This window comes from Homalodisca vitripennis, chromosome 8 (assembly GCF_021130785.1).
Source record: "Homalodisca vitripennis isolate AUS2020 chromosome 8, UT_GWSS_2.1, whole genome shotgun sequence".
Taxonomy (NCBI): domain Eukaryota; kingdom Metazoa; phylum Arthropoda; class Insecta; order Hemiptera; family Cicadellidae; genus Homalodisca; species Homalodisca vitripennis.
The window spans coordinates 29,568,850-29,595,418 of NC_060214.1; the positions used below are offsets into that span (position 1 = coordinate 29,568,850).

General features: G+C 40.0%; 1 protein-coding gene across 3 annotated transcripts in view; it reads left to right on the plus strand.

Annotated features, from left to right (window-relative positions):
• LOC124367465 (protein phosphatase Slingshot) overlaps positions 1 to 26,569 on the plus strand; it is a 311,228-nt gene that overhangs the window by 213,584 nt on the left and 71,075 nt on the right. For all 3 annotated transcript variants that reach the window (XM_046824292.1, XM_046824291.1, XM_046824293.1), the window contains one exon: positions 6,586 to 6,757. In XM_046824292.1, coding sequence (XP_046680248.1) covers positions 6,586 to 6,757 — 172 coding nt within the window. The remainder of the gene's footprint in view (positions 1 to 6,585; positions 6,758 to 26,569) is intronic.

A 26,569-nucleotide genomic window follows, 5' to 3' on the forward strand; every position in this document is an offset into this window, starting at 1 on the left:
AAATCGCTGTGTTGTCTTGCTTGTTTCTATTGCAGTGTTTAGTTTGATTTTACTACATGGTAATAGTCACTAGCTTGGCAACAACATGAATAGAAGAAAAATTGTTATTTTACGGTAGTTTCCTTTTGCCTTTTCTCTGTTTACACGCGTTATTTTTAATTTCACAGATTTCTTCAACGTTTGAGTAACTTACGTGTTGAATAATTCTTTGTTTCGAGTTTATTTTTACGATGGAAGGATTGTGAAGGAAACAGGATTATTCCGAACATTCACCATCGTCCAGTGAAACAAAAAAAATCAGTAACACTACGTTTCGAGATCTGCAATCTGATCTCTTTTTCAGGTAAATAACTAACCTAACGCATAATAAAATTGCAAACTAGGTTAAAATAAACAAATCATACCAGAGCGTTGTGACACGCCTAAGTCAGGAATCTAAAAAAAAAAAACATTAATTATTAAAACTGATGTACAGAATACAGGTCACAATACGACTGCCTTCTTCGATCAACCACCTACGACCTCAGTGCGCAGTTTCATCACACATTGTGCAAAAGTAAATATAAAGAACCATCCACTAGCTGCTAGCTGAAGAGTGGTATCAAGTAAAGGCCGGTTAGAGGTTGGACTAAATGTACGTAGTCTCTAGACTGCACAAGATGTGGCAGCGTGCAACTGGAAGCGAATAGTTCTAATGGAGGGAAATTGATAGTTGGGTTGGCGAGCGGCCGATCGTGCGCCCTTGGCGTATTCCTAGCTCGTCATACGCTGGATTCCTGCCGTCGCGATGTCGAGGATTCTTGGCTGCGATCCTTCCCGCGTCCTTGGTCGACGCTGCTAGCACGTCACGACGTCACGTGACACGGAATTATCTGCACTCGCGAGTTATTATTTGTCGTGTCCCTTTGATATTCCAGTTCGTGTCGGAATGTGGGTCTGCCGCAGTAACGATCTATTCGACCTTGAATATCGAATCATACTCCGGGTGTAATTTGCATCCAGCCAGAACGGCCTTGAAAACTATTTTTTTGTCGTTGGTGAAATGTCTGCTTTGTAAGTTCGTGACAGCGCAATGAGTTAAGAGTTTAGACATATTTTGTTTTTACGACGGCTGCCACCTCAATGATAGAATTCATACTCTTTCAAATGCTTTTGAACTGACACTCACTTTGGATTTTTCAAATAAGCCACCAGCGCAGCGGAAGCCCAGTGGTAGCAGGTCGTGTTCCGGGAGCGCGACCTTGGCTGGGACCGAGGCAGCGGGTGTGTTTACATTTCCAGAGTGCTGACCTCGGCGCCACAACCGCCCGGTCCTCCCACGGGACCGGATTCTTCCTCCCCAAGTCACCGAGAGTCTGGTCCGGCTGACTCATCCCGTCAAGTCAGCTGGTCAGCTGTTCTGGACCTAGCCAGAGCCTTGCGTATTGTGTGGTACCTGAGACTGGTTAGCATTCGACTATTCGATGGTTTCTACAGGCGACCTTCATTCGATGTTTCAGAACCAGACTGACCATCGAATACGTACTTTTCTAGTATTACAAGAAATCTATACATTTTCAGACACTATATTAGTTGCAAAGCGCGACATTCCAGAGAATCGAAACTGAAATATTTCTTTTAGCACTTCTCGGTAAGTAGAATTATAAACTAATATCGTGTAAATAGGGTGTAAAGGGTCCTTCTAATATATCAATACTTTCAAATCACGCTTAAACAAATGTAAGAATTATTTTATTCTAGCTCGTTGATCATACTTAAACATACAAAACGTGAAACTATTAAACAAACAGTATTTGTGAAATTTTTAGAATTAAAGTGTTTATCAACCTGTCTTTTCTTTATTCAAAACGTGTTTGCGTCGAAAATCATTAGGTTAGATTGGTTTTAGAAGTGGAAAAGTGAAATGTGTATCTAGTTCAATGAAAGTTAATAATGATTAGTGTTAGCGACAACCGTTCATTATAACTATCTGCTTGGTGTGATAAGAGCTATTGTCATAAGTGTGTTTTTTAATCAGTTTCAGTAATCGAGTTTGATTTCAATTTGTCTCTCCAAAACAAAAGTGTATGGTCACAATAGTTAAATATCGTTCTTTATATATATATATATATATATATATATATATATATATATATATATATATATATATATCTTTTATGACTTCCGGTTTAACCTATCTAATTACTTTTATTGTTGTGTTCCAAATAAATTCTTTTTTCGTACAAGCCGTGCTCACTGAATTTGGTGACGAAATTGAGTTGAAATCTAACAAAGCGGTGATAAATTTGTGAAGACAAAGAGAATGTTAGTTAAAGTAGAGTTTTATAAACGTAAAGTTTTAAGATGTGGAAAATTCTGCAACAAAGTAAGAATTTGAACTTGCACATGTACAAACATACGTTTAGAATACTTACATTGTTCTGTTGAATATGTCTTTAAAAAAGGCGGAAATTCACCAGGACACATTATTAGCAGCCCATACAACACATATCAAGAACATAAAATTACTTTAACGTAGTCAGGAAAATAAGTTTTTAAACAGCTAGGAATGCGACGCTACAAAAAGGTGCAAATTAAACACTTTAGGCCTTAATTTTAATGCACCGAATAAAATAAATTATATTCACTAAAACATTGAAAGGATGCACCGTCTTCAATATGAGATCAAAAAACAGTAATACACAATTGTATATATTAATAAATATAGTATCACTTAAAAAGCAAAGTTGACAATGAGAATGTTTAATGATTTTGTTTTGCGTGAAAACATTTTGCCGTTCATATTAAATTTGTGGAAAGAAACCCAAGATAAATAATAAAGTTTACAAGATTTCCGTAACATGAAATATATTAAACGTAACATAAAAAAACATGAATATTTTTGTTTATCAAGTGGCATTCAGTTTACTGTTGAATTAATTGCTCGTGGTTAGAATTTACCTTCAAGGCAGGGAGTGTTTTCGCCAGTTGGGTTTAGGCTTTGTTTTGAAGAAACAGTAATCTAAATCTTATTATTGTTTGTGCAAGATAGAGTCTTGGTAAACTGAATCAGAAACAATTAAACAGCAACAATGGGATAATACAGTGTTTATAAACAAGATAAGACCCGCGGCCGCTTCTCGTTATCGCGGTCGTTATCTTCTTTTTGTTTATAGTTTAAGTTCGATATTGTATCAAATTTACTTCGTGTTTTTGCCACAAGGTCTTGTTTGTTTTGAGGTTTATTAATAACATCACGTGATGGAATTGATTACTAGTACAAGCCTTGCGGGACCTTTTAAATATGTTTTATAATCGGTGTATTGTTTTACTCTTAGGGTAGTTTCCTTGTTGGAAATAAAAATATGTTTACTATTTCAAATAACCAAATTCGGACCTGAATTATTTTGAATTAGGGCAACGTTTGGATTATGTAAGTCTCGGTTAAATTTGTATTATTATATTATTTACTTATAAAAATTGAATGAAATTTAAATAACGTGTTTCAGATTACTTTGTTAAACAATTATTTTTGAACAATTATATTGAAAAAATACATTGAAATAAAATTGATATTTGGAGGCAACACACAATATATGAAATTGTATAAAGTTTGTACATGATTGTAGTATCATAGGGTAAAAATGTATGGTATGGTGTACTGTTAAGCCTGGTGTGTCAGAGAGATGTAAGCTTCGAGGTGTATAGGATTGCTATACTAACACTCCCAGACAGCATTTGTATGATCTACACCGGTGTGTTTTGAGAGGATCGAACTTATTCTTGCATCTTCCAAGAACAGTTTAGTAACCAGTTTTCCTTGATTTACACAACTATACTATAAGTTGGTGAATCACCTTATTGTGAATCAATTAGGCAATTTAAATTTCACGTCAATTGCGGCCATAAAGAGAATGGAAAATTGCCGTATTTCAGGAATGTCTTCGTAACTATTGTTCAGTTCGCCAGTGTGTGTATAGTCGCCTCGTGTGCTGAAGCCATGAGCGATGTGGGAGCGTGTAGGGCGGTCACGCGCGGACTGCCGAGGTAGAAAGCCGAGGATGGATAGATGTCACGACCTCGGTCTGGGGGTGACAGTTCAGAGCAGGGTCGGAGCGGTCGTTCGCTTTCCACCGCCACCACACGACAGCCAGCTATTATCGATGGTGGTTGTGGTCGTGGCTCAGCAGTTCCCAGAGGAAAGGTCGAGGAATGACGTGAAACAAACGAACAGGAGTGATACTAAAGACTGTAGACCCTGCGCCTACCAGGTAGCTGTGTAACCTTTTCCATCTAAAAAGTCCATTTGTTGCTCAAGAGAACCCCAATTGCTAATGCCCAAAGTAGCTGATCGTGCACGACAAAAATATGAACGTCTTGAGACAGCAACAGCGTCAATGGCGTGTCTTCTTGATACCGTAACAATGGTGTGCCAATACTTAACCAGCGCCGAAGGTGGAACAATGTGTAAATATTCTAGGCAACCACTGAGGTTTAACCGAACTAAGAACATCATGTCATGCAGGGTTTCTTTCCGAAGAATCTAGTCAAGTGAGGTTCTTCGTGAGTTGGTTCCCGCGTGTGGTTACTTTCGAAAATTACGATTTTGGTTCTGCAGAGCAGCCAAAATAAATGACGTGTCCACCAGGATATTAGTGGCATTACGGAATCGCCTAATCCCCCCCCCTCAGTTTTACCTCGAATTCTTGCCTGCAGAGTATTAGAGTAAAGTAAATCGCGGATACTACAGTAAAGTCAACTCCGTAACTAGCAATAATTTCCTGGTCTAGTTTCAAAGCGATTTGATCGTGTTATTTTCTTTATCCTAATTCGATCGTTACCAGAATGGTTTAAAAACGAGCTGAATCGTTACCAGTTACTGCCGGCTGGCAGAGCTAGCTAGTCAGTGGTTCCGACTGATTACGGATTAGCTCCGGCCGGAGAGCCAAGCTCGCCTCTTCGCTTGCGGCCACGACTTGATTGGCAGGGTACAACGCAAATTGAGATTCGCCACGGCTTTTTTTCCCTTTGACAAAGCCGTCAATCATCTGTGTTGGTATGGCGTCTTTGAAATTGGCTTCCGTGTTCTTTGGCGCGGGCATTCAGGTTGCGGCGTCGATAGGTGTACTTTTTGGAACGATACCAGATGGTAATGTAGTTCGCGAGTCTTTTATACTGGACTATTGATAAATTGTGACTATTAGGCTGTCAACAACGAGAAGATTCTTGTCTCTTCAGGTGTAGTAAGAGGCATGTAGTAGAGTGCGACCCCTTACAATTTTACAACTCGATCAATGTTTTTTGCAGAGTCATGTTCACGTGTATAGCAACCGTCAATTTCAATGATGCAGAACTAAAATTTTGTACATTCTCCCCACATCAGGATCACACTTAAATTTCCAATCCATCATTCATGCAACTTTCATCCATTTGCCAATTTTCTACCTACATCGCCAAAGTCAATCTCTTGATTACGCGATCTCCAAGGCAAATCCCAAAAACTCCTGAGTTTTGATCCCCTTGGGTGTTGTGGCATTCTTTATCCAATGGGCAGATTGTTGATGTAAGGTGAAGGGGTTTGTAAACTAAAGGATGATTAAAAAAAGCACCAGTTTGTATATCAAATTAAGAGATTTATTGTAATAAAAAACTATGTACATATAACCTGACAATTTCACGTATGAAAAATGGTGTCATGAATATAATATCCTCCTCTACTGCGCATGGTACAACCATGTCCATGAAATTGACTGCACGACAAGTTTCCACTTCCATTTCGCCCACAACCCGTCAGATTTCCTTCTTCAGGTCACTGATGTTTCACGGGTTATCGGCACACACATCGATGATTTCAGATAACCCCAAAGATGAACGTCACAAGGTGTCGTCTCACGACCTCGGTGGCCATTGATGATCGGAATTCCCAGAAGTGACGCGACCCTGAAACCGTTCAGGAGCAACACGATTGTTTCGTGGGCAGCGTGGAAGGAGGTCTCATGCATGACATCGAAAGTTCATAAGAACATGTTGATGTATTTATTTTGCGTTTATTATTGAAATAAATCTCTTGATTTGAGATACCACAACCCTTTATTTAGTGTTAGGATGTATTGGGAAAGATATGTATGGAAAGGTATTCCCGCGCTAACCCTTGCGTTAAGAGGATTCTTGTAGAAGCCGTCGTATAGTGAAGATAGAGCGATATTCGATACTCGTGTGGTAACGCCATAGAACTCTGTTCGAGATTCTCATGTAGGAACAGGGCCATATTTCAGTAAAACATTTCACGAATCGTATGCATTCCTAACTCATTCACTTTAAAAGTACATAGTGGATATGTTAGCATCTACAGTTTGGGTAAATGAGTGAAGAATTTCTTCTTCTATGGGGCGGCCTATTGTCATATACTTAAGCCTCCAATGCCTTTTCCGCACCCCGAAGTGAAGAATTTACTCACAGACTCTCACCCTGTAGAGATTTACTCGTATTCTGTATCAAAACACAGAAGATTGCTATAGGATTAGGTGTTGACCAATGGAATCTCTTGATCTATTAGTTGCTTTCCTTGCTTGTACCATCGCTAAAACAGTGTCTCTCTTGTTGCAGCCTGAGCGAGTGCTACTTCGCGGGCAAGGGAGCGGCACTGGTGCTGCCCCCCAATGAGCGCCTGGTCTCCTGGCCGGGGGCCCGCCAGCCTAGCCCCGCCGGCGGCACCGACATCCAGCAACACCTGCAGTCCATGTTCTACCTGCTGCGGCCGGAGGAGACGCTCAAAATGGTGAGTTTATCGAACGTCAAGTATTTAATAGTTTTGACCCACATACTACATCGAACTTTCATTTATACATACATTTTGACACTCACTCTGCTCCATTCATCGCCAATTTCCCCCCCCCCCCCACCTCAATTCGAGGGTAAGTCTTCTGATTGTGCGGTCTCCCAGTTATACGCCATAAAGTCTTTCACGTTATAAAACGCGTTCGACACTAGACAGCGAGTTTTAATTGCTATAAGCGTAGATGAATTTTTGATTTAATTTGGCAAGCTGTTGATGAGATGAAGTCCTGTCTTTGATGGCTAACGTTCGTGAACTACCGTCCTGTGTCTCCCAGTTTGGTAGTTTTCTCTTCCTCTTGTCTCGTACGAGTGAACGTCCTGTCCGTTAGTCACGGTACACTTATAAGTTGCTCTTCTGAAATTAAAGTGACAAGTAAAAGATTTTTTTAAGAGTGTTTTCTCAAATTTAGAGCAGTGAAAAACTTGTTGCCAAAGAATTTGCCCGAAAGGTTTAGGCAGTTGTTTCAAAGATGTCGAACGAAGAAGACAGAATATTGCCCTGTGTGATAAAAGTTTAATTCACTGGTTTTAGTAAAGTTCACTGGTTTTGTTCCTGCTCAATTCGTTCTCACTACAGCCTTCCATCTTGAAACAAACGAAATCACCTAAATATCACCCTGCAGCTGAAGTACACACGATGGCTAAGTGGGGTGGGGGTGCTAGCTCTGACGTCACGCCCGGGGCGCGTGGAGGGGGAACAGTTCCCCTACTAGCTCCCTACAAACTGCTTGCGGAAAGTGCGCAGCAACAAATCTTCCACTTTTACTTGCCAGCTTTCTTTGATCTTTACCGACACACAGCGGGAAACCGAAATTTAGTGGAAGATTTGTATCTCCACAGAAAACGTTGCTGTATTTTGTGGAAAAACAACAAATTTAATGGAAGGTTTTGGTGTGAACGCAGCTTCAGATCTCTCTTATTATGAATACAACTCAGAAAGGGCTAGTCCTGTTTCTAAAGGGCATACAGTAGAACCTCGGTTAACCGAGCCTCGCTTAACCGAGACTCCGGGTTAACCGAGGCCGTCCTCGGACGATTTTTTTTATTTAAAAAGCAAAAGAAACACGCACAAACTACGTACAGTAATGAGCGTTTTGGGTGCTCCTTTTATCGCAATACGCACGCTAGCCTGCAATGCGTTAAAACTAAAACTGTACAGTAAATTGTTGGCAACTGTTGTGTTTTCCTCGGCCAAATATTTGCGTAGCTTAGCGCTTATCTTTGCCGAATGCATACGGCACTGTCACCGACAACACCGCTCGCCAGAGCAGCTGCAGGTGTTGTAACCCGACACCGCTCGCCGCCGGACCAATGCGAACTGTTTCAATGCCGAGAACGCGACTGAGCCACTCGCTCTCCCCACCACTCCCGATTCGACTCCGTAGCTTATTGCGCATCTAGTGGGCTGTCCTGGTGTACAGCTTCAGCTCGGATGTGTTCGTGCATCATCGGTCTGCCCGAAGACGCCATTTCGTCTCAGTGGCAGTCCTTTGTTTACTTTTACAAGTCAAGTGTCTATCACTGTTTTTTTATTGTGTGTTTTAAGTGCAGTTACAGTAGGTGTAAATGAGTGCTAAACGCAAACGTGTCGTTGTGTCCTTAGAGACTAAACTAAATGCGATTCGTCGTCTGGACAATGGTGAGTCAATAAGAACAGTCGCTAAAGACTTGGGTGTTGGTGAGGTTACCGTCGGAGATTGGAGGAGGAAGAGGGCTGAGTTAGAAAAATGGGGTGCTCAGAGCTTAAATTCCAATTGCAATTCAGAGAGAAAAACGTTTAAAAAAAGTGTGAGTATGAAAAAACTTCCGAGGCTTTATTCTTATGGTTTTCGGAAATGAGAGCAAGGGGAAGTCCAATAAGTGGGCCTATTTTGCAGGCAAAAGCGCTAGATTTCCATAAATCTTTTGGCGATGGCGATGAACCTTTTACCGCTAGTTCCGGGTGGTTAATGCGATGGAAGAACCGTTATGGAGTGCGGCAACTTAATATATCTGGGGAAAAACTTTCAGGTAATGAAACTGATGTGACAGTTTTTTTTTGAAGAAAAAATAAGAAATTGATTTTGAGTGAGGGTCTTACAATCCGATCAAATATTCAACTGTGATGAGACAGGCCTTAACTTCAGAATGTTGCCCTCAAAAACTTTAGCCAGTCCAGCAGGAAACATCAGCTCCTGGGTATAAGAAATCTAAAGATCGAGGTTACAGTTTTAGGATGTGCCAATGCTGCAGGAAGTTTGAAAACTCAAACCAGTTGTAATAGGCAAGTATAAAAAGCCACGTGCTTTTAAAAATACTAATGTGGACACATTTCCCAGCACATACACAAACCAGAAAAACGCATGGATGGACTCGCGGATTTTCAAACAATGGTTTTTTGAGGAATTCGTTCCAGTCGTTGAAGCTTTCTTGGAGAACAAAAAACTCCCTCGCAAGGCCCTTCTTATTCTTGACAACGCTTCGTCCCATCCAGATGCTGATGAGCTAGTCAGCGATGGCATTAGAGCCTTATTTTTGCCTCCAAACGTTACTGCCCTCATCCAGCCTCTAGACCAGGAGTTTCTAGAAACTTTTAAGCGAAACTACAAAAAGAGGCTGCTTAGAAATCTACTGGAGAAGCTAGAGGACGGGCTGGGTGTCACTGATGCTCTCAAGTTAATCACAATGAAAGATGTTGTCTACTGGGTGTCCAGAAGCTTGGGATAACGTTAGGGAGGACACTATAAGAAGGTCATGGCGCAAACTTTTCGGAATTTGAAAAGGCAAGCCGCCAAGAGACAGCTGCTCCTGAAAACCAGCCAAGAGCATGTCCTCCTGAAAATGAAGAGCTTGTGAATCTTTGTAACCACCTTCCAGTGGCTGAGCCCATCAGTGCAGAGGACATCAGTGAATGGATCAATGGAGATGAGGATCAGGCCCTAACTGATGACGTGATTATCCAGATGCTCAACCAACCAGAAGATGATGACAAGTAAGTTTTTGATTTTTTATTTATGCAAAATTTTAACATAAAAACATAATCCAACATCAATTTTTTAACACAACTACAGTATATTTGTTACACTTTAGTTAAATGTTGCCCATTCATCAATCCAAAACTAATTTCATACCAATTCCAACTGCTGCCTTTTGATTGCGTTACGGTTACGTAAAACAAAAGTTTTTTTTACAGCGATGAACCTGATGGGGCGACTGAGAAAAATATCACATACAGAAGGTCTAAGAACGATCGAGGGAGCACTGGCATACATTGAACAACAAGAAACCGCAACAACAAACGATTTAGTTTGGCTGCGACGCTGGCGCAACAGGGCGGCTAGCCTAAGATCCTCTAATCTAAGTCAAAAAACAATAACTGATTTCTTTGGGAAAAAAGATTAGCTTACTTTGTTTTATTTTTGTACAATGTACAGTAAATTAATTTTCATTTCTTTGATTTAATTTTGTAAACAGGAATACTGTACTGTAAACTAAACTTCTGTACATTGTGTAGCCTATATCATACGTATTCAGTTGTGCAATAAATTGAGTGTTATATTAAAACAGTGTTTTAGTATTGTGAGTGTTAACCGTTTCCTCTCACGTTTTATTGCGTACTAATAACATTTCTTGTACTAATAAACTAAACAACAGTTCAGTTAATAACTTTTGTTCATGTTTTAGTATATCTTGAGCTATTTTTAGCCCCGGTAACGATTTTTAGGTTACGTTCCGTGTTATCCGAGGTTCGCCGTATCCGAGGTACCCTCGGTCCCAATTACCTCGGTTAACCGAGGTTCTACTGTATTTCTGTTTAATGGGTCGAGATATAAAATGACTGAGATATGTGACTGAGCAATCCAGTGGCACGTTTTACAACATGCCAGTACAGAGCGAAAGTAGTGCTGATCATGTTGTAGCCTAATGGTGAGTAAACCTGTGCAAGGTAATGAGACATTTCCAGTTAAATTATTATTCGACATTTTTCGACACTCGGGCTATTACTATGACTATAGTACTTGAGATGGCTATTGGGTGATTCAAGACGTACTCCTAAATCCGCTGTAACGTACTTTGACATTCTGCTCGCAAACACCTACTGCATTTTGTATTTTATAAGGAGACGTGACCTGAACGCCAGACGTGATGGAAGAAGGTTAATATAATCGCGTGTTTGTCATTTCGGTTGACAGCGACAAGACGGTGCTCTGCAGGGATTTATTTAGACTGAGGACTGGATGATCCTGTTCTCGTGCATCGCTTACATAACGCGGTTGCTCCCACATCACAACAACTGGTGATTACGTGTTGTTCTGTTCGTGCTGCACGTCGTGTCGTCCACATTTGTTTATCCGTGTTCAACTAAATTATAGAAAACTCACGTACCCGCGGCTCCGCCCGCAATTTTTATTGTCACTGTCACTTTAACTATTTTTTTATCTCAATGTAGAGGAATTCCAAAGTCGACGCTCATAGCTTTCTTGGTGGAAACTTATGTAATACGATAGGGTCGTGTGATACTTCAAAAATGGAATTAGTCATGTATGTGCATTAGGTACCCATTTTTCTGTTTTCAAAATTGGATTCCAGGAGTCAAGTCTGTGACAGGGTCGCATTTCAGACGCCAAACTTAATATTCATTCGTATACAATTTTGTGATATACTTTAGGGATATTTTACGCTGAAATGTAAAATGATAAACTGCCTTTGCAAGGAACATTATAGAGTTCTTAAACACGTAAATAAATAAAAGCTTTGGCTTAGTCCTATAGCCGAAAACTCAGTGATTGGTGCAGCACTAAGCATTTAATATGAAAAGTGTGGAGAAAACGATATATTCACCTCATACGCTTTTTGAATGTCAGTCGTGGCTGATTACACTATTAGTAGCTCGAAACCAATTAGCCAAAGGGTAGCACGAATCAAAGGATTCATTCACACCCTCGTCTGTCACGCTAGATTGCTCCTATGCCCTTTTAGAAAATTGTGGAACATTTATATCCCAATTATGTTCCCTACGGTATTCCATATTCTCAAATAAAAACATTAGTTCCAAGTAAATATCTCAACTGTATTTAGGTAAATATAGCCCACAAGCGGCACAAGCCACATACGAAAATAAAGCAACAACATAATCATGCAGTAATGTTGGCAAACGTATAATCGCGAAATGCTCAAATGTCACCTTTTGCCGGCCTCGACCTGAGACCGAGGCCTTCACGCGAGTTTGCGGTAGGCGCCACTTCGCCGCTGTGATCCGTGGTTTTGTTCGGCCAACCTTGGCCTCTGAACTTGCCGATAATTATTACCAAACGATAGCGCTGCCTTTCTTTGTTTATTTTCATTGCCGGCGGGATTATACACGGTCTATGTCTGTTACTACCTCAGTTTGTGTGAGTCCTAGTCCCAAGATTGTTTGCTACTTGATTTCAGTTTTAGAAATCACCCAATATTAGGCGTTTTATGATTTATTATTGTATTATATTTCGCCGAACTGTATCAGCAATGCATTTTTTTAATAATGTTATTTAATCCTTTTATAAGTAAAAGATTTATTTGTAAATAGCATCAATTCACATTTTGAATATTTGCAATTGTTGACTCTGGCAAGTCTCTCTGCATCTTAGAAACAACCTTATTTTGTTTGTCTAAATGTGCCTTAACCAGAGTACGAGACATACGTGAATATGAGACTAGAGGCAGAGATAAGTACCGTTCGGGAATGCAGAGAACGGTGGTTTATGAGCGTTTACCTTCACAGGCAGGTGTTCATTTTTAAACAGATTTGCCAAACCCGATTAAAAATGCCTCAAATGCGCCCGAGGTGTTAAAAAATCTTATCAAACTCTGCCTGGAGTAAAACGTTTTTTGGATGAGTGTCTGGCATTCAGCTGGGAGACATCACTATAAGGAAACTGCCTCCAGCGCCGGAAGTAGGCGTAATTGGGATGGAATGAATGGGGTGTGAATGTTTGAATGTTGTAAGTTTGAATGTGGCCTTGATGTGGGATGAAAATTGATGTTTGCTATGCAATATATATTGTTAATTGCTATTAAACGATTTGATGTGACATTGTAAAACACCTATTTGAGTGTATCCAGGGATATCTTGCTGAGGCACATTAGTAACACAATCAAACGTAAATATTTCACTGCCTCAGGCGACAGACTTCAAATCCAGATTAAGAGGGAGCGGTTTCGAGTGGAAATGTCGATCAAAATGAAATAGAGTGTCGGGTAAATAATTGGTGCCCGGGGCCGGACTGAGCGGGCGGACACCCCACGCATGCGCACAGCGGCATTCGAGTGTTGTGTGGGCAAACTTTCACCGGAGTGCGCCGGCCGGCCGGTAGAAAGTTGACAATTCGGTCTATTGCCATTCGGGCAGGTCGCCGTCTTGTTGTGACACGGTACGGAGAGAGAGTTTGCATAATGGTTGCATGGCCGGTGATGTCGCGTGTGTGCAGGCTCGGACATGCCACATCCTGTCAGGACATGTCTTGAACTCGGAATCGCCCGCCTGCCACGTGACGAGGCGCTCTGAACAACTAAACTTGTCGATTCTTTGTTTCCAGTTTGTTATTTCGGTCATTTGCTATCGCTATATGTTTACAAAATGTATAAGACAACGTTTCGAAGATTGGAATCTATCCTCTTCGTCACTTGTGGGAGGCATTAATATATACAAAAATAAATAACAAAGAATAAAGAAAAGGGTTCAAACGTACCCAAAACCTGCTTGGAATCCTTTCCAGGCGTTTTCACTGAACAAGTCACGAGTACGAGAATCACAATCACACATCGCACCAGCAAAGTGATTGTGTTTCTCGTAGTCGTGACTTAAATTATGTGCAGTGACAACGCCTGGACTGGACTCCAAGCAGGTTTTGGGTACGTTTGAACCCTTTTCTTTCCGTTCTTTATTTTTGTATTTATTGTGTTATATTTTGTAACATATAACGATGGAAAATGTCTGAAATCTTGTTAACTTGTCGATAAAATTTATTGTGATATTATTGTAATTCTTGCTTTCATACCAGTATTGCAAAATAGCGATGCCTAAATGGGAAAGCCATGATGACACTATTTTCATACAGTAATTTGTTTTATATCAACGGTGTGAAGGAATTGCTACATAGAAGTAGAAAACGCGCATAAGATTAAATTCATCCGAAGTAGAAGGAACTACTACATTTTATATATCAGAGAAGCACCATTTACCGCCCTCAGACTCAAGAAAAACTCCTTTTAATATTGCTGTAGTTTTCTTTATATCAGGTAATAAATACATTCGCACTTCTATTTTCTTCGAGTTGATCGAATCCAGAACTTACCTGTCCTCTACCGTCAATAGCATCATACTTCCTGCTCAAGATATTCTGAGTAGATGGGCATCATTGTGGTGTTTCAAAATTGGTTCATCTCCTACTACAGTGGATGGTTTTAAACAAAAATGTCGTGCTCAGTTACATATAGTCGCATGGATGAAGTAAATATACACGTAAATTAACCTTAAATCACAGCCACTTTACGTGTTGGATATACAGTAATTCGAAAATGTGGTGTGTAACCACTTAAAGCATACGTAATACATATTAATTGTAAATGTTTAGTACTGATACGTCGTGTAAACAAAGGAACACAAAGCATTACTTAACCGAACTACGCAACTGATTATTCTAATCTAGGCGGTGATATCGTTAAGGCACTGCGAACAACAAAAGGAAGTGACGATAAGTCGATTCAAGCAAGTTGTAATTAAGTCCGAGTTCGGAGCGATTGTTACGGCCACTAGAGCGGGGGACAATGTAACATTAGCCTTGGATGACTACCCAAATACACACGGTGACCTTGAGTGCACGTGATGAACTTTTGTATTCTTTACTAATTGTAATGGTAACGCCTCGTTTGGACTCACTGGCGAGTCTCCATTTGTAAACTTCTATTACAGGTTGACGGTCTCGAAGATTTGAAACAGACTTGCCAAATTAAGGTCTTCAGCTTACTTGTCAGGAAAATGAAGAGGAATTTAACGAATTATTTAAATGATAGACTCTGGTAATACTATTCCAAGGTATATGACGGACAGTTAACGAAATTATCAAGAACATGCAGAGGAATTTAAAAATTATTGAAATGATAGAAATTGTTTAAGGTAAGATCTAAGGTATATAACGGAAAATTAACGAAACTTTTAGGAAAATGCAGATCAATGTAACAAATAATGGAAGTGATAGAATCTGGTAATACTAATCCAAGGTATATGATGGACAGTTAACGAAGTTATCAAGAACATTCAGAGTAATTTAACGAATTATTGAAATGATGGAATCTGTCCAAGGTATATGATGGACAGTTAACGAAGTTATCAAGAACATTCAGAGTAATTTAACGCATACCTTGAAATGATAGAATCTGTAAATACCAGTCCAATGTGTATGATGGACAATTAACGAAATTTTCAGGGAAATGCAGAGTAATTTAACGAATTATTGAAATGATGGAATCTATCCAAGGTATACGATGGGCAACTAACTAACGAAATATTCAGGAAATTTTAAAACAATTTAACAAATTATTGAAATGATAATATCTATCCAAGGTGTATGATGGGCACTTAATGTAATTTTTCAGGTAAATGCAGATCAATTTAACAAATAATGGAAATGATAGAATCTGGTAATACTAATCCAAGGTATATGATGGACAGTTATCGAAATTATCAAGAACATTCAGAGCAATTTAACGAATTATTGAAATGATAGATTCTGTTAATAATAGTCCAAGGTATATGAGGACATTTAACGACATTTTCAGGGAAGTGCAGAGCAATTTAACGAATTGTTAAAATGATAGAATGTGTTAATACTAATTCAATGTATACAATGAGCAATTAGTGAAATTTGCCACTAAATTATGCTATCGAGTTGGACACGTGTTCAGAAGAACGAGATCATCATTGGAGGTGGTGTTGTGACATTTATTGCTGCAAGTAATTTCAGAAGGCAAGAAGAGTTGTGGAAGGAGCGAGAAATTGTGGCTGTTCCGGATCTAATGCGATTATTGTAACGTAGTTAGAACGTCAACACAGTTCAGCCTATGTCAGCAATAAGGCTGCATCGGCGGGATCTATATGGATGCTGACCTAGTTCTTTATATTGTCGTTGTGGTTTTTGACTATGTAGCGGAAGACATTTTAAAATTTTCAGATGTGTTGTAGCCAAATACAGTGTTCAATAAAAATTAAAATAATAAACAACACTGGGATTAAGGCAGTGCCTTGTGGACATCGAACGTCGTGCAAATGAACAAATTGTCTGTGCAGAAAATTCAGTGAAAGTCTTGAAAGACTGGCAACGGTGAATTTGACTTCAGTTCATGCTAGAGGAACATTAAGAACGGCAATCAAAATAATAAATATCTGTAGCCCCATAACAGTACATTGTGGGCGACCAAGTCGTGCGCCCATCCGTCAGGCCGGCAGTCAGGTTTGATCCGGTGAAAGGTCTGCGAACAGCCAGACCAGCCTCAATGGTTTATTCAGCAGTCAAGGCGGTGGAGGACAAATGGTACAGGTTATTGTGACTGATGCTTTCGCTTCCTTTACTGCACCGTTGACAGTGGAAGTCTTTGAATTGATTGACTGCACTTTTGTGATGGGAGGAAGACTTTCACCGATTTCCCCACTATTACATCGTTGGAGTGGAGAAAAAACGAAGATTCATCAAATCCTCGACCAGTCTTGTGAAGGAATGTACATTTGCATATGTGCACGGTTCTAGACGAGGTCCGTGGTGAGGCTGACCACACAGACCGATGAGGACGGTAGCCCCAGGCCCAGGATATGTGGGCACGAACACGTGTGTTGCCCGCTATTGTTCTCGGGAACAACTTTTACATTGATACAACAATGGGCAATAAACAGCCGTGCTGCGGTATACACGTACGTACGCGGTCGCGGCCAATTGAACAATCCTCGTTGGTGTTGAAATTTCCTATTAAATTGAAAGGCTCGGTTGAGTTTTGTAATGAAATCTTCATCCTTGAAAGTCCCGAGTTTCATAAAATTAACACAAACAAAGCAAAACAGTAAGTAATGCAAAACAAGACCTAATTGTTTGTCGTTGTTATAATTATTGGTGTTCGAAGATGATTTGTTAAGTCTCCACTTGAGTAGGCTACCCAGTACTAGATAGTTCTGTAGTTCAGTTTTAATGATTAGTGTTCTGTGTAGTTTTTTTTATTAAGTGCCTGTTTAGAGTTAGTGAAATTGACACACAGCATGGTGGTTGTGGTTCCTGACTTAGGCGTGTCACAACGCTCGGGTATGATTTGTTTATTTTAACCTAGTTTGTAATTATGTATTAGGTCAGTTATTTGCGTGAAGAAGAGATCAGATTGCAGATCTCGAAACGTACTAGTTACTGATGTTTTTGTGTCACAGAACGATGGCAAATGTCATGGCAGTACTGATGTTGACGGACGGAGTAATCACCCACTTAGCAACGAAATCCTTTTACTGATCCACATTATTTCTTGTCTCTTAAAAGTTCTTGTACTCACTGTTAAAAGTAAAAGACCACTGTTCGGAAGGCAACCATGGGTTGACAGTTCCCAGTACCGAAGTCAGGAGTGTGGCAAGAAGTCGACGGCGGAATCTCTGCACAATTCTAGGTATCAAATTTTCCGCCCGCCAGGCGCTCCAGTTCGGCAGTAAAGTGCGACGCGACGGTGACTCATCGACTCGGTCTCGGCGGATTGATATGCGATTCGCGCCTCTCCTCCGAACTGCGCATGCGTCAGAGACAGTCGCAGTGACGAGGCCGCCGAGTGCGCAGAACTCATCAGGATTATATTAGGCTGATTGTGGCTGTATGGTTCTAGGAATCACAATGAAATGTGTTCTGTTGTCTTCACTTTGTGTGAGTGTGATGATCGGAATATTATTGGTGCTGAAAAGTCATATATTTTGGTGTGTAAAGTAAAAGAGAAATTTTGGCAGTCAATAATTTGTTTTAGTAGCAGTGTTGAAAGGTAAAAAGAGCTTGTAAATTATGTCTGCTATTAGTTAAATGTTTTTGGTTCTTCAGGGGGTATAGAAAAATCTTTGGTCTTCGGAAGTAAAGTGATTTGTTAAAAAGTCACACACTCCGCAGAAGTCTGATTTGAAGTCTTCTTTCAGGGGTTTTTTAAATTTTGTCAGCTATTAGTTAATTATTTGTGGTTCTTTAGGGAGTATAAAAAAATCTTTGGTCTTCAGAAGTAAAGTGATTTGTTAATAAGTCATAAACCTCTACACTCCGCAGAAGTCTGCGTTGAAGTCTTCTTTCAGGGGTTTTCTGAATGATTGAAATCGTTGGCGGTTTTGAAGGGCATTTATGATTATTTTAAGGAACTGATTGAATATTTACAACTACACTACGATACGATGAGGAATTGAATGATGATGAATGATTTTCAAGATCGTTTTGCAATTTTCCAAGAGGTAATTTCTCAAACCTTGCCACGGATCCGCTGCCGCCGAGCCGAAAACGAGATGCCGGTCTTCCGCGACCCTCTACTCTTCCGTGGCGTGTCCTGCCTTGCCTTGGCGTGGCGAAAGATCCTCTAGAGATTTACATAGTCTAATGTTTCCTCTTTCCTCTCCGTGATGACCGAAGACCTTCACGCGGAGGCCATAGCATCGTGGTGTTCCGTCGATCATATCCATCCATCCACCTTCCACAGTTTCCTGATGAGGGTCGTGATCATTCCTACACGCTTCCTTACCTACAGGTCCAAGGTTGTTGGAGTCAAGAGCGTATCGTCTTGCAGCGTCATCATGCGGTTGGCTTTTCTCATTTAAAGGATAATTGTCACGGTGTAATGCAAAATGAAACTGGCGCGTGAAACTGTTGGTACTGTGTACTGTAGAAGGTCAATGAGACGGCATTATTGATACATAGGTAAACAAGAAACAAGGAACAACTTCAAAAGACTGCGGATCCCAGCCTCGACTCCTCGCGGCACTGTGCTACGAAGAGGAATGTTCCGAGGTGTTCTGTGAATTCTAATGAAACCGATGTACTTGCTGGCGTCAGGCAGCGGCACCTTCAGTTATGTCTTCTCTGATGTCTTACCGCCAGGCCATCACTCCAGCAGGGATCCGCTCATTACAAGGTCTCTGTTATACAGCGCACTGACGATTCTTTGTTGTCACTCAGTCTCTCATATTTACAAGAATCGAGTGATTTGTTTCGAATGATCTCTCGTTTTAACCTACTGTAGTAAACATTCCATTCTGAAGCATTACGCAAGAAAAAACACTTTGGACATTTTTGTTTTTAATAAAAAAAAAATTAAATTAGGAGAACAGTGTTATTGGAACTGTTAATAATAATAATAAATTCTTTATTGCATTTGTTACAATTTTACAATTGTGTTGCAAGCGTCATATTCTTCCTAGCCATTCATACACATTGAAGCTCACTCAAACATACATACATCTCTCAACAATCATGCAAAACAATCACACTCTCAACACCAGAATATCGGGTAGGGGGTTACTAATTGTCCCAGCGGTATTGAAAAAACTCCTCAATCGTGTAAAAAAGGCACTAGACACCAAAAGATGCTTTAAACGAGTCTTGAAAAGATTCAGGTTTTGATTTTTGATGCATTCAGGAAGCAATTGATTACTTTGACACCAACTTGAGATGGCAGCCGTTCAAAGGCTGTACTTCTGTGTGGTTGAATTCTGTAGTTGTCCCTACCTCTAGTATCATATGAGTGAACATCCCTGCCTTGAGTCAAAGTGCACCTTGACCTGCAGTACAGAGCGACCTCCAAGATATAGAGGGAGGGTAAAGTCAATAATCTAAGCTCCCTAAATGCTTCTCTACACGACTCTCCTTGTTTTCAATTTCAAGATGGTTCTGACAGCTCTTTTCTGAAGTCTAAATACCCTTTCCAGCTTGTATTTAGAGCAGCTACCCCAAAGTCTGATTCCGTACTCCAAGTGAGTATGGACCAAGCCAAAATAGGCTGTTCTTAAGAGTTCAAGGGAGCAGTATTGTGCTAGGTTACGCAAAGCATAAATGCCTGAATTAACTCTAGAGCAAACGCTGTCAATGTGACCGTTCCAAGTCAACTCCTTGTCAAGATGTATTCCAAGGAACTTTGTGGAAGATGTTTCTTCAATGAGTTCATCATCCACCATCACAGTGATTTTGTTTTGTTCATTGCGCTGCTGAAAACAAAATTTGATGAAATTTGACTTTGAATTGTATGCTTGCAAGTTCATTTCATTGAAATGTGAATGCAAAGATTTAGATCAAGAAATGATTTGAGTTTCTAATTCAGCAGCTGATTTTGCCTTCACACAAATAGTCGTGTCATCAGCGTACTGAATCACTTTACCATGCTGGATAGATGATTTCAGTCCGTTGACATAGAGATTAAAAAGAACTGGGCCAAGAATTGATCCCTGGGGAACACCTTGGGTTACTTGTGTTTTGGTCTGACAGGACATCCTCGATGTGTACACACTGGACCCTGTCACTGAGATAAGACATGACCCATTTGTGCGGCAAACCTCGAATGCCGCATTCCTCTAACTGGTGCAGCAGTGTCGCATGGTGCACACAGTCAAAGGCTTTGGAGAGGTCAAGAAATATGCTGAGCACATGTTCTCTTCTCTCCAAACCCATCGACAACGAGTTCAACAAGGTTTGTGACTGCATCGACTGTTGATCTGTTTTTTCTGAATCCATATTGTTCTGGATCGAGAATTTCAAATCTTGAGAGGAAAGTTTCCAGTCGTGCCAAAAATATTTTTTCAAAGACTTTACTGATGGCAGGCAAAACAGAAATTGGACGTTAATTGCTAGTCACACAAGGATCGTCCTTTTTGAAAATCGGAATGATTTTCGCAATTTTTAGTTTGTCTGGAAAGTGCCTGTTTCAAATGAAAAAATTGATCAGTTTGGTCAATGGTGCCAACAGTTGCTTGGAGCATTGTTTAACTAACCATGACGATACTCCTTGGATGTCACAGGACTTTTTCGCCTTGAGACTCCGCAAGACGCGAGCCACCTCTCCCTCACTCACAGGGGCCAAAGCCATGGACGTCATTGGCCGCCGGAAACTCTTACGCGGGAGAGAGGTCCCTCGTGTGCCTCCGCCCATCACAGTCATCGAATCGTAATAACGACTGAATAATCCAGCAACCACCGAGGGATCCTCTACTTTTGTACCGTTGTCGATAATTTTGATTTTGTTGGGTTTTTTTTAGAAAGGTTTGATGCATTATTAATAATTTACCAGGCCGTTTTAGAAAAGTTGTCACATGTTTTTTAAGGTTTTTTCGATGTCATAAACGTTTGTTGTTTCAAACGTTATCTTTATGTGGAACAAGTACTGAACTGATTACAAAGTAAAGTACTTCGAATATCCGGTTTTATATTAGGGTGAACAATCGTCCCGGAAAACCGGGATTGTCCCGTTTTTTTTTTTTTTTTGTTTTTTTATAATGACGATAGGTGTCCCGAAGAGCACCTTTGTGACACTGAAAAGTTCCGGATTAAATTCAGTTTTAAAATATGTTCTTATAGAGCTACTTAAGGTTTTCGTTCTATTTTATGTCGTTACAAAATTAATATATTTCAAAATTATTTTTACAACTTTTTTGTCTCGTATTCTGTTTAACTGTGCTTTTGCACTCGTGTACTCTTGTTGTACTGAACATAACAGAAAAACTACAAAATTAATGTTTCTGTCAAAATAATGTATGTTGTTGAAAATATTTTGTTAGTCCAGTTTTACCTGTATTCACGTATTAATTGACAATACTATATTACACAGTGCCGAAATGTATCAATACATTTATTTTATTTGTGTCAAATTTATAAAATATTATAACGCAACTATGTTGATCTTAAAAATAATTAGGAGAAGTTATTTTATCCGGAGAACAACCCGTTGGTCGTGGTACCAAATTTGTCCTCATTTACTCCAGGGATGATTTGGTCACCCTAGGTTTTAATGTGGGTGTGGGCGGTGCTAATTACAAATTGCATCCGTCCTTACGTACGTGGTCACTCAACATGCAATTTTCGCACGTATGAAGAATATCATCCTAATCGTTCATCTCACATAAAATGACATCATTGTGTAACACACAATTTTTATATTGGGCACTTTTTTGTACAAAACGCTTTCAATGCGATTAATATGTTTGGGAGTCCAAAGTTCTAACATTCCCTTCGATTTATATCTTAAACTGCGTGACATTTGTTCACAAAAACCTCCACCTTTTCAAATCACATAATCTCCAACATCGCCACAATCTGTCACTCCAATGTAATTACCATTCCTGCCCGTAGAACAAGTTTTTTAAAGGCATTTATTATTTAGTGGCATTAAACTCTACAATGCTCTCCCAGACTCAATGAAAACAAAAACAAGTCCTTTCTTGAGAGGGAGGTCAAGCGGCATTTGGTACAGCGGGCTTACTACAGTGTCGGGGACTTTGTCGAGTGCTCTGGTCAGACTAGTTTAATCTCAGATGAAGGGCCGGCCACCTGTATAAGCTTTAATTTCTTTTACCATTAACGAAAACTTTAGTGCTGTTTTAATTAGTCTGACTTTGTTTTTATATTTAATTTAATTAGGTCATTTTGAATCACCTTATGTAATTAACTACATAAGGTGTTATTCTGACTAACTTTTGCAGTGTTATTAACATTTTGCAGTTTTATTCTGTGTGTCAATAAAGAATTTCTGACTGACTGGCTGACTACGGAACTATGTCGACTCCTATCGGACTTGCCGTTAGTGAACAACACAAACAGAAATGAATTGACTGAAAACAGCGTCGAAAGGTTCCGTCGTTTATTGAAAGCCATTTCGCCAAAACATCATTTGAATTGGATCAGTAATTGGTGCGAGCGGTAATGCAGTTAACGGGCTGGGTAATTGGTCGAGGCCTCTGCACGATGAACTCGGTAGGGGGGGGGGGGTTAATCGTCAACGCGCACCATGTCTGAACCAATCGTTGACAGAGACGCTCCGATAATCGCGTATCGGAAACGGCCACGATTACGCTTTGATCGCTGTTAACGGGTCGCCAGGCCTTAGTCGTAGCGATAATGTGGGCTTTGTGTGCAGCGGTTATGTGTAACGCGGTCCTTCCTCTATCGGTGTTACGTTGGGCAGATTGCGTTTTACCGGTTTGATCGTTTTGTTCAACACAACCTTCGCCCGACCGTATTGAACTGGTTTTTAACGGAGTCGTAATGGGTTTAAAACGCCTTTGTTAGTTGGGAACGACAAGTGTTTTATTCAAGGGCGTACCAGTTGTCTACCTGCAGAGTGGCCGTCAGTGAATGCGGGTGTTTGTGTTATTAAAGGACGGTAGTGGTAGCCGAGGATATTCACAAATATTGGGAATGTCAGAGGACTGAAATGTTTATGAGTTTAAAATAAATTTAAACTTCCAAAGATATACGGGTGTTGGACCCTATTATAAAAACACGCTTAAACATATAAATAGAAATTGCATTTATGTACTTTTTTTATTCCCATTAGTGTGTGCGAGCTGTAATATATATTGGAAACAATGGATATGACAATTATAAATATCTTCTCTCATAATGCTGTAATTTTTACGAAAAAATGTTAACTATTTGAAAATAGCCAAAGTGTTAGTTACAAAACTGTATAGTAGCTAACACTTTATTATATTCAGAAACAATGTATGAATGTATTATATTCCATCGTAATTTAGACGAATCTTTCACAAAAAATCGAAAACAAAGGTAAAATTTGACTATCAAAATATGCGTTATATAATTCAAAATACTGGTTTTATAATATTGTATGATTTTTTAGTTGGATATTGATTAAAAATTGTCTTTGGTCTATAAGGAAAATGATAAGTTATTTCACAAACAACCTCAACAATGGAATTACACTATAATGGAGTATAGGCAATGAGGAAAAACACAACCTTAAACGGCACACAGAGGTCCACTGGACCCCAAGATAAAAAAAGTTCTTTATTAATCAGCAGACAGCTAGCAACTAAGGCGGCCAGTGATGCCAAATTAAATTACTTGAATACCAAAAATTCCCACGACAAACTTAAACTGAGAAGTATGAAAAAGAAATTTATGTGGGGTCCTGTGGACCCCAGTATGAGTATGTCCTTTGATGGTTGAATAATTCAATATTGTATACCAAGTTGTTTATCTCCTTCCATTGCTGAAAGGGTGTATCTACTAGGACGATCAGACCAGTGGTTGCCTAGTCGGGACCCAAATGACCTTAGATCCCGTAGTTGCTACTTATTAATTCTAAGGATGAAGTGTCTTTTCCAGTATCATCGGTGCGATCAGACGTATATCTATAGATTATTGAAGTTCGTGCCTACATAATTGTCTGTAGTCACTGATTTTCCACACTGTTGTTTTATACATCAGTGTATTTTAGAACGGTTTGAGTTTGTAGATAATATCACGTCGACACTGGAGAAAAAGTCAGATAGAACTAAATTTACTCTGTAACAAAACAAATACTCTCGATCTTTTACGGTTTGTCGATATTTTTGCTCAGTACAAACGTGCAAGAGATGTCTCAGTCGATAATGAAAGTGCTAACTACAACTTTACAGTCAGTGGCTGCAGAGAATGGCGAAACAGTGAACGGTTTCAGCCAATCAGAGAAGAGAGTGGGAACAGTTGAGGGCCTACTGGTGCAGGGGTTCACAGCTGATTGACCACCACACTTACACCACCAGTGCTGCACTGCTAATTTGTCTTTGTGCTCTTCTACTTGCGCTTTCTCCAGCGGTGTCTCTCTGTGGTTTGCTCATTGACTGTAGCGTCTTCTCTTGATGGTGGGGCTGATGTGGAGGGAGGGGGATTATTCGATTCAGTAATGTACTGAACATAGTGGATATGTTGGATGAGCAAAAGGAGAGTTAAAGCCGCAAATTTCCTAATTACTGTTCTGAATTTGAGTTTCAATTATGTTGGACCATTGTTGTACGAGTATTCCATTGGACATTTTTAGAACGAGTAAACTGTCTCCTTGAAAAATAAACCAGAGGATTAGTAAACCATTTACCTAAACCGAATTCGTCAACTGTTAAAATGAATAGCCTTTTCCTCTGTACACTATATTTTGATCACAAGTTCTTAAAAGCATCCTGAAGACGTCAATTCCGATAAACCAAATTATTATGTTATCAGGTGATAACACTTTTTTATTGGCATTCTTCTACAAACTTGGAACAAGAAATTGCGACATCCTAACGAGGTGTTGGAATTCAGATGTTAGTTTCTGATTTGAAAACAATAACTAGTTGGTTGACAGAATCCTAGAAGATGAAACTTGTTGTTGGTAAGGATGAAGGACGTTTCAGAGCCGCAACCTGCAGCCGGATAGCGAGCAGTGAAGGTCAAGAGGAAGGACATCCAGCGAGCAAGTCCTGACACGTGCCGACCTGTTCCTGCGCGCGTGTCGCCGCGTGACAGAACACGATGGTGACGTTCTTCGGTTATACAATCGATCCAGAGATGCAGTATTGAGGTTGTTATGCAGTCTATCGAATTCTATTTACAACCGATTAGTAACTAGGCGACTACATCCAAACATGGATTAGATTAGTCGTGATAAATAATCGACTAGTTTTTCTTGAGGTAACAGTTAGTCGACTAGTCGGTTTGCTCAACGTTTACCTTTTTTACAGTTTCCCCAAATTCTCTGAAAGGTCTCCAATTTATTGTCCTTCAGTTACTGTTCAGAACGTATAAGGCTTAGTGTTATCCAACTGACACTAATTAGTCATTGTCAATTGCGATAAGGGAGTCAATCTTAGATCCCTCTTACATGACTCCTGATGGTGGGTTACCACCAATGGTGAAATTAACAGATAACTGATACACAGATAAACTGATATCTCTGGAGGTACTCACTTGTTGCATACGTTTTGTACTGTTCTTATCTAATCAGCACAGCTAGACTCTGGGATTTCCTTCGCACACAGTGAGAAATAACTTAGATTCCAGACTGTGTCATCTTTTGTTCCAAGGATCACTCGCAGGCCCTTATCTTGTAACAATGTGAGTCAACAATGCTTCATCGGTTTAATTGATGCAATTTAGATAGCCCACCTTTGAAACCATCGGCTCCTTTGAAACTCGCTGTTAGCTATTGGAATAGATTATGAGTCTATATAGTGGTTTGGATTCGGTGTTTCACGTGTGCATAATTTACGTAGAATGCCGTGATGCTTATGGGTTATAATAGTCAGTCTGGTGTAATTCTTCCGTCCTGACACAGCGGGTGCCGTGAAGATCTTGTAACTGCATTGCGTATCGGTGATATTTCAACGACAGCGCTTTCTGGTCCGCGAGATAACAGCGGTCGGCTCGGTTATCTCGCGGCATCGCGTCTACCTCGCACAATTATCAGCGCCGCAATTTTCCCTCCAAGCTCCGAGATTATTGATAAAGATAACGCCTACGGAGAGAAATCTGCAGGTCGATGTTGCGGCAAGTGGGTCTGTAGCAGCCGCGTGCAGCTTCTGTAGAAGTCAGTGAACCGTGCACAGAGGGGCATCGATGGACTATTCGATTGCACAGGTCAGTTATGTAGTTTCTGAATAAAATTACATCATTTTACCAGCAAACATGTGCGTCCAACATTTGAATCTTTTGAAAATGCTTTGAAGAAATGCTTTTTAAAACGCTATTGGTTTGTTTAGAAATGCTTCAGGCAGTTCAGAAAGTCT